This window comes from Myotis davidii, unplaced genomic scaffold, assembly GCF_000327345.1.
Source record: "Myotis davidii unplaced genomic scaffold, ASM32734v1 scaffold991, whole genome shotgun sequence".
NCBI lineage: Eukaryota > Metazoa > Chordata > Mammalia > Chiroptera > Vespertilionidae > Myotis > Myotis davidii.
The window spans coordinates 408532-417578 of NW_006283137.1; the positions used below are offsets into that span (position 1 = coordinate 408532).

The 9047-nt window shown below is 60.2% G+C and overlaps 1 protein-coding gene across 1 annotated transcript in view; it reads right to left on the reverse strand.

Annotated features, from left to right (window-relative positions):
* Nucleotides 1-906: 906 nt before the first annotated feature.
* The window catches only part of TIMP2 (TIMP metallopeptidase inhibitor 2), a 41368-nt gene continuing 33227 nt past the window's right edge, over nucleotides 907-9047 (reverse strand). Inside the window, exons 3-5 of the mRNA XM_015562682.1 lie at nucleotides 8846-9016; nucleotides 5315-5439; nucleotides 907-3615 (exon numbers count right to left, since the gene is read on the reverse strand). Of these exons, the coding sequence (XP_015418168.1) occupies nucleotides 3418-3615; nucleotides 5315-5439; nucleotides 8846-9016 (494 nt within the window). The 3' untranslated portion in view covers nucleotides 907-3417. The remainder of the gene's footprint in view (nucleotides 3616-5314; nucleotides 5440-8845; nucleotides 9017-9047) is intronic.

Genomic DNA, 9047 nt, shown 5'->3' on the forward strand with positions numbered 1-9047 from the left:
CGCCGACGCCAGGTCAGGGCGTGTAGGACACAGAGTTTTGGCCTTATTTTTCCCAGATGCTGCCACGCACCATTTCCCCCACCGATGTCACCGATAGAAAGCACAGTCTGAGCTGTTTCTGCAGCCGGTGACACGGAATGGATGGCATTTAATGCTCCGCGACAGAGCTCGGCGAGTGTGTGAGTGTGTGTGAGAGTATGAGTGTGTGTGTGAGTGTGTGAGAGTATGAGAGTGTGTGTTTGTGTGTGTGTGAGTGTGTGTGAGAGTATGAGTGTGTGTGTGAGTGTATGTGAGTGTGTGTGTGTGTGTACTTGGGGGGCGGAGGGAGCATGCACATATTTTACTCTTTGACAAGCCCTTCTATGAGTGTCAATCTTGGTATGTTTCTAACCAAGGGCAGAAAGGCCTGTGCTCAGTGAATGAAGGGGCCCCTTCCTCCACTCCTATCATTTGCCAATTTAAGGAAATCCTGTCCAGAGTGTCTGCCCGGTTCTGGGGTGTCTGCCCGGCTCTGGGGTGTCTGCCCAGCTCTGGGGTGTCTGCCCGGCTCTGGGGTGTCTGCCCAGCTCTGGGGTGTCTGCCCGGCTCTGGGGTGTCTGCCCAGCTCTGGGGTGTCTGCCCGGCTCTGGGGTGTCTGCCCAGCTCTGGGGTGTCTGCCCGGCTTGAGGGTGTCTGGCCGGCTCTGGGTGTCAGCCCGGCTCTGGGGTGTCTGCCTGGTTCTGGGGTGTCAGCCCGGCTCTGGGGTTCCTGCCCGGCTCTGGGGTTCCTGCCTGGCTCTGGGGTGTCTGCCCGGCTCTGGGTGTCAGCCCGGCTCTGGGTGTCAGCCCGGCTCTGGGTGTCAGCCCGGCTCTAGGTGTCAGCCCGGTTCTGAACATGAGACACACACACGCAGGGAGCACGTTCTCGGTGATAATGCTGTTTATTGTCCGCTGGCCGAGCGCTCACTCAGGAATGGTACAAAGCATCAGAGACATGCGCAGGCTGCCTGTCCACTGGCCACGGCTCGCGTGTGTTCCCAGCACAGGAAGGTCCTATCCCAGCAAACACACATTGCCCCCCAAAAGTTTCTATTTTTAAAAAAACACACAAAGAAATCCAACAAAATCCACAAAGCTTTAAATTATGGCAGCAAGTCCGATATTATCATCAAGCAAAGGGTGGAGGAGAACTACCATGTAAACTTTATTTAAATAGCGTGAGTTGCTGCGTGAAGACGCGGAGGGAGGAGTATAACATACATGAACAACGCCGAGCGGAGCCTCTGACCCCGTACGCGCTGCGAAGATCTACGTGCAGGTGCCTGAGCCGCTTTGGCAGTCGGCTGCCCCCTGGCCTTCCTTTCGGGTTTTTTTGGTGTTTTCCTGCTGGGCACGGCTCACAGGCCAACGGGCATGGATTAAATATGAAGGCCACCCTTTCAATCCTTTCTTTTGTAATAATTTGAACCAGAGAGAAGATGGGAGGCAGAAACAGCAACGATACTCAAAGAGGTCAGGCTGCGGCCGAGGGAGCCACCGCCCCGCTCACACTCTGGGCCAAATGCTTCCGAGATGCAGACACTTGGAAAAAAAAACAAGTGCCCGCCTACCGCCTACCGAGGGCCACAGAAACACAGCACGGGAACGGTCACAGCCGATGTCAGAGACAAACCGAACACGGGGGCAGCAGGAACGGGAGTCAAGGTTACACATGGGGACACCAGGCGGGAAGCACGGGCGGGCGTTCTGGTCTACACTGCGACCCCGGGACCGGTCCACCCCGACATCTCACAGACGTCCCCCCTGCACGCCCCGAAAGCCCTGGGCGGGGCCAATGCCTGGACCCCCTAGTCTGTGCCCAAAAGGGAAGTCATCCAAGTCCATGCCGACCAGGCCGCGGGCAGCCACGGGGCCGCGTGCCATGGGGAGACGGGGCCTGACGGGCACAGGGCACCGCAGAGCAGAGCAGTCTCAGAAGACGGTGACCGCCCGCGGGCCAGCGGCCCTGCCTCATGTGCGTGCGTGCGCACCCCCCTGTGCTTCTGTGGGTGTGGGTCTGCCTCACGAGCACGATAAACTCAGAACTGGCCGTCTTTACAAAACCAGCAGGGGCGGAAGGATTCTCTTCATTCTGCTGGGCAGGGCCTGCCCGTGGCCACCCCATGTGCCGGCGTCGGACAGCCATTCTTAGGGAGCACACAGGCCCCCGGCTCCCCCTGAATGAGGCTCCTGAATGGAGGCATCGTGGGAATGGAAGGACCATCAGCAGAGGGGGGCGCGCTGCACCTCGTTGGCCTGCAAGCCGAGAACTCATGGGAAGGAAAATGAGCGCCTCGCAAAGCCGCAACCGGCCCGGGGGCCCAGAAAGACCGGAGTCTCCCCGAAGCCGCCTGCGCCTCCCTAGGGACTTCATCAGACCCTTGGCTGGCTTCCCCCGCAGAGATCCAGGCACAGAGCGGCACTGTCAGTCTGGGGGGGGGCGGCGCATACTAAACCTCCGCCGATGGGGGGCCCAGCGGGACCCAGCTTTCCGTCCCCAGGAAGTAACACAGACAGCACAGCTAGCTCTGGCCACTGGCCCCAAGCAACTCCCCGCAAAGCCAATCCATGCAACTCCCTCTAGACATGGATGCCGGAGGAGGAGGAGGAGAAGGAGGAGGAGGAGGAGGAGGCGGCGGCGGCTGGAGGGACCTCAGAAGCTCAAGAACAAGCCAAGGGCAGCCAAGTGTCCCCCGACCTCTGTCCTCGGGGCAGAGCGTCTCACGCCCCCTAAGGGCTAGAGGAGGAGTGCAGGGGTGATGCCATGACCCACTGGTCACTCTCACATCGCCCCAGCCGGGGGAGGCCCCCCAGAATTCTCTGGGTGCAGAAGAGTAATCAGGGCTCCTTCCAGACCAAGCTGCTCCCCACACAGGAGTCGCTGGTTTGGGAGCCCGAGGTCAGCTCAGGGAGCCTGGGGGCGGGGGACTTGCAAGGGGTGGGGATGACACCCCAGGGCCAGAGGTGTGGAAGACACGCCCCTGTCAGGAGGGAGGGACCTGGTAGACCTGCTACACAGTCTTGCTACGACCCTGGAGTTTTTTCAAAATGCACATATCCAGGCTCTGCCCTGACCAGGCCGGGGGGAGGGGGACCCCTAGGTGCTGCCTGCTCAGCGTCTGTGACAGCGCCAGGATGGGCCTGGGAGGGAAGCCAGGTCCCACCCCTGCCCGCAGCCAGGATGGAGGCTGGCCGCACAGAGCCCAGGCTGGGGGCGCAGGGTGGGACCCACCTCTCCCTCCAGGACCACAGCTGTACGTAAGGGGCTACACGGGGGAGAATGACACTATTTAGACCCACTTGGATGACGGTTTTATTCATGCTATTTCCAGGAAGGGATGCCGGAGCTGGACCAGTCTACGCTCTTGGAGGCTTCCCATTGGCCGAGGGGCCGCGGCCTCTAGGGGTCCTGGATGTCGAGAAACTCCTGCTTGGGGGGCGCCGCCCCGCGGTACCAGGCGCAGGAGCCGTCGTTCCTCTTGATGCAGGCGAAGAACTTGGCCTGGTGCCCGTTGATGCTCTTCTCGGTGACCCAGTCCATCCACAGGCACTCGTCCACGGAGGAGATGTAGCAGGGGATCATGGGGCAGCGCGTGATCTGGGGGGGCAGGGAGGAGGACTCAGTGGGGACCTGGGCCGCGGGGCGGCTCCAGGACCCAGCAAGGCGCCTGGCGAAGGCGGCCGAGGGCAGTTTGTTGAATGAGTGACCGCCGGAGGGCAGCAGGGGGCTGGGGCTGGAGTGGAGGCGGCTGTCAGCAGCCTTTCCTGAGTGCCAGGCGATCCACACAGCAGCAGGCAGCCGCCCAGGGGGAGATGAAGCCGGTGCACCCCCCCTGCAGCCCCAGCCACCGCAGGCCGCCTCCACGCTGGGCCTGCTGGTCTACCTTCTCTGAGCCCAACAAAGCAACTCTACCTGAGCCCCGCCCTCCTGGGAGTAGGTGAGTAATAGCGACAACAAAGGGCCGGCCGGCGTGCCCAGTAGTGAGCGCTGACCTATGAACCAGGAGGTCACGGTTTGATTCCCAGTCAGGGCACAGGCCCGGGTTGTGACCTCAATGCCCACCATTGGTATTTCTCTCTCCTCTCCCTCTCCCTTCCTCTCTGAGATCAATAAAAATATATTAAAAACAACAACAACAAAGGGTCCGTGCTTCCCAAGACGCGGGAGGAATGGAGGGGCGGCACCCCGCTCTCAAGCACAGGGGCTCCGAGGGCATCAGCGCCCAGCACGGGGCCGAGGAAGCCGAGTCCAGCGGGTGAAACCTCCACGTGCAGGCACGTGGCTCTGACTCTGTGTTGGGCTCAGCGTGCGCTCAGCACACGGGGACTGCGGGTCGGAACCCTCACTCCGAAGGAGCTAAGGGCTGGGCAGGAGGCCAGCTACCAGGACGAGGAGGGGCAGGGGGGCTACATGCAGCGCCAGCCCCAGGGCCGCTCCCAGCAGCCTCTGTGGGACCGGCTCGTGCTGGGCCTGGCCCCCGGACTGAGGCTCACTCACTGGGGTGACTCAGGGGCGCCTGGTGCCCAGGGGGCTTCCTGCAATGGGCTGCGGGGCGGGAGCCCTGACGATGGCTCACCGTCTGCCACTGCAAGAGCGTCAGTGACGCGCCCTGGCTGGTGTGGCTCAGTGGATAGAGCGTCGGCCTACAGACTGAAGGGTCCCGGGTTTGATTCCGGTCAGGGGCACATGCCCGGCCTGGTTGCTCAAGCCCCAGTAGGGGGCGTGCAGGAGGCAGCTGATCCATGATTCTCTCTCATCATCGATGTTTCTCTCTCTCTCCTTCTCCCTTCCTCTCTAAAACCAATAAAATAAATTTTTAAAAAATTTAAAAAGCGTGTTAGTCACGCTCTCGCTGTACAGCACAACCTCTGGCCACTTTGTAAGAAGGGGGGCTGGGGTGTCTGGTGCGAAGGACACACAGACCCCACGTTCACAAGGGCCCACACGTGGAAATGGCTGCAACTCTGGCAAAGTGCAACCCCTGGGGCCTGTCACAGAGCAAGTACTGACACTTTTCTTTGTAGAAAATACTGACGGGACCATATTCTCCCCACAAAACTCCTCCTCCCAGGAGCTACGGTCACACGGCCAGGCGCCCCTTACTCGGCAGAGGCACGCCTCAGGGCTCGGTCCCCACCGACAGCCTCACCTGCGGGGAGGCCACATCTCCCAGAGTCCTGTGCTAAGTCCCGGCCCTGTGCCTAGAGAGGGCCGGGAAAGCTAGGGGTGAAACCCTGGCATCCACCTGGAGGCGGTGGCAGAGATGAGTTGAAGCCTGGAGGAGGCGGCGGCTTACCTTGCACTCACAGCCCATCTGGTACCTGTGGTTCAGGCTCTTCTTCTGGGTGGTGCTCAGGGTGTCCCAGGGCACAATGAAGTCACAGAGGGTGATGTGCATCTTGCCGCTCCCATCGGCCTTTCCTGGGGAGAGAAGGGGCCACCGAGCTCAGCGCAGGGCATGCCGCCTGCTTCCTCCGCCCACGCCTGCATCCAGGGCAGCCCGGGCACGGGGGAGTGTAGTTCTAAAGGCATCACGTGTTAAGGGCAGACTTGTACCCTAGCCGGTTTGGCTCAGTGGATAGAGCATTGGGCTTCAGGCTTAAGGGTTCCGGGTTTGATTCCGGTCAAGGGCACGAACCTCAGTTGCAGGCTCCTCCCTGGCCCGGGCCCTGGTCAGGGCTGGTGCAGAAGGCAACCAATGGATGTGTTTCTCTCACATCGATATTTCTGTCTTGCCCTCTTCCACTCCCTCCAAAAATCAATGGAAAAAACATCCTCGGGTGAGGATTAAAAAAAAAAAAGCAGCAGCAGCAGGGTGACCACCCGAGCACTTACTCTGAACCCTAATAACTAACAGGAGAAGGGTTCAGGGAGCCTTCGACACTTCAAAAAAAGACAGGTATTTTTTCCGACCCCTCCGTGCCCGGGCATGGCTACTGCATCCTCGCTTGGCATCCATGTCCCCTGTCCCTTGCCTTTCTTTTGCATCTTGCTCCCTCACCGCGTCGTAAGCATACGCCGGAAGGCTGGGTCTTGCACCTCTTAGCCGCAGCGCCCTGCCCTGCACGCAGCAGCTGCTCCACAGAAGTCCCCTGGGGAAGCCGTGGGGGTCCCCGCATCTGCCGCTTACCTGCTGTTGTGGCGGCTTTCCCCTCCGACCTTCCCACCAGCTCAAGCCTTAGCGGCAGCAGGCAGAGGCCGGCGAGGATACGAAACGCCAACGGCATCTTTTCAACAGCCCTAGTGGCTGGGCCAGCGGGCGCTTCGGAGGTCGTGGGTACACGGGGCAGCATCTCAGGGCGTTAAAAGGAGACCCCTTTCGGAATAGATCATTCAGATCTGATTGGGCCCGGCTGGTGTGGCCCACCCAGTGGTTGTGCGTCGGCCTATGACCCAGGAGGTCACAGTTGGATTCCTGGTCAGGACACAGGCCCAGGTTGCGGGCTCAATCCCCAGTGTGGGGCGTGCAGGAGGCACGGATTCTCTCTCATCATTGGTGTTTCTATCTCTCCCTCTCCCTTCCTCTCTGAAGTCAATAAAAATACACTTTAAAAAAATAAAAAAGACTCGCGTGGGCCTGCCTGGCTCGAGCATCTGCTACAACAGTCTACGTATGTCTGCCTCGGAGGAAAGCAATCTTTCTTGGATACAGAAAAACAGGAATTAATTAAAATCTGTCGCTGAGGGTTGCGTGTTCATTTTTCCTTGTGGGGCTCGAGAGGACTGGGGGAGAAAATTCCGGGGCCGAGTCCCTGAGAACCCCCAAACATGCGTGTCCAACTCGACACGTGAAGGTGAGTCACCAGCCCCAAAGGGGGCAGGCTGCCCCGGGCCATGTGGTCACTCCCAGGGCGGCAGCCAGCGCCCACAGAGTGGCTCGCTGCGCCCCCGGACTCCGGGAGAGAAAGATCTAGAATCCGTGGTTTCACCCGGGGCTGCCGCTGAGCCCGGGGGGGAGGTCGGGTTGCCAAAGGGCACACAGGTTCCTAGAACAGGGAGGTGTGGGGCCTGCAGAAGCCAGACAAGGTCCCCACACCCTTGGGAGCCAAGGGGAAGGAGCCGGGCCCTGCTCCTTCACAAGTGCCTGGCAGCCCTGCAGTTTGGGCGGACAGCCCCTAGAGGGCGGTGTGTCCCTCGCGGGCTCTTATTCTGTTTTTATTTTTCTTAATCCTCACCAGGGATATTTTCCCATTAATTTTTTTAAATGTTTTTATTGATGTTTTAGAGAGGGAGGAAGGGAGAAGGAGAGTGAGAAACATCGATCAGCTGCCTCCTGGGGATGGAGCCTGCAACCCGGGCACGTGCCCTGACCAGGAATTGAACTGGCGACATCTCGTGCATGGGACAGTGTTCAACCAACTGGGCCACTCTGGCCAGGGCTCCATTCGTTTTTAGAGACAGTGGAAGGCAGGGGGAGTGACAGAGAGGAACATCCACGTGAGAGAGTCACGTCGACGTTGCCTCCTGCCCGCGCCCTGACCAGGGGCGGAGATCGAGCCTGCACCGAGGTCCGTGCCCCCCACGTCCTCCTGTGGGTCCTCGGGTGCAGCACAAAGAGAGGACCCCGAAAACCAGAAGCCGCTGGTTTGCCACGGCAAGTCCCCTGTGCCACGGGGGATTCTGTCTCCTTTCTCTTCTCTCCAGATCGCATTTTTCTGATCATAAAAATAATCGCTGTCGTAATTTGCAAAACGGAGCCCATCCAGGGAAGTAGGAAAAGGAGACGTAAGCGATGATGAGACTGCCTCCCGCCGTTCGGGGCACAGGCCGAGCGGGCCCCGAGGCCGCTGGGGACGCCCGCACCTGTGGGTGCGCTAGCAGGTCGCCGCCTCCCTGCCTCTGGGACAGCAGTCGGGTCTCCGATCTCTGCATCCTGATGCCGTCCCCACCCCCTGCTCTCCGTTGGATGGCACTTTCCCATAAAAATCACGGTGCGGAAGGGAAGCCGGTGGGGCCGCCTTGGAGAGCCGTCTGGCGGTTCCTCAAATGATGAAAGAGCCACCATATGTCTCGCGATTCCACTCCTGGTATCCACCCCAGAGCAATGAAAACACACGTCCACGCAAAAACGCGTGCGCGGCTGTTCTAGCAGCACTTTCGCAATAACCCCGAGGTGGGAACAGCCCGTGTCCACAGAATGATGAATGGGGAGGTGGGTGGGGTGTATCCATTCAGTGGAGCATTACTGGGCCACAGAAAGGCGTGGAGGGCGGACACTGCTACAACACGCGTGATGCTGCGGGATAGGAGCCAGACGCGAGGACCACGAGGGACATGGTCCCATAACACAGAAGTCTGGAGCCGGGAAATCTCAAGTCAGAATCGGCGGGGGGCGGAGAAGGGGGGTTGGGGCGGTAAGAGCTGGGGTACACACTTCTGGGCTAGGGTGATGGCCGCACAGCCCTGTCAACACCAAAGCCACTGACTGTCTGTGGGTGAGCTGAACGGTGTGTGAATTCTATCGCAATGAAACTGCCAACAGAGCGCGGATCCTCTTAAAGCAGTGAGATGCTCAGAGGGCCCATAAGAGGGGGAACCTCCCATCGCCTCCAAGGGCAGGAGCCAAAGTCTCGATGTAGCAGCAAAGAAACCAGGGGCGGGGGCTGGGCATGGGCTGGCGGGAGGGAGGGACCCCTGGACAGACCGCAGGCCTCCTCCTCCCCCGGGGACCTGCGCTTAGGAATGGCGACTACGGTTAGTTACGTTCTGTGGCTTTTACCACAATGCACCACGGAGATGCCGGTGCACCATCAGATCAACAGATTAAAACGAGGTTCCCTCTTGGCCTCGGGCGCCTGTCCCCCGGCCCAGCCTGCGGCGCACGCACCTGCGATGAGATACTCCTTCTTGCCTCCGACGTCCAGCGAGACCCCGCAGATGGCGGAGGACGGGGCTGTGTAGATGAACTCGATGTCCCTGTCAGGTCCCTTGAACATCTGGAAAGATGATGGGGGGCCCGGGTCAGCCGAGTGGCCGCAGCTGCAAACTCCATGAACCCGGGGGCAGGGCCACAGCACATCCCATCAGCT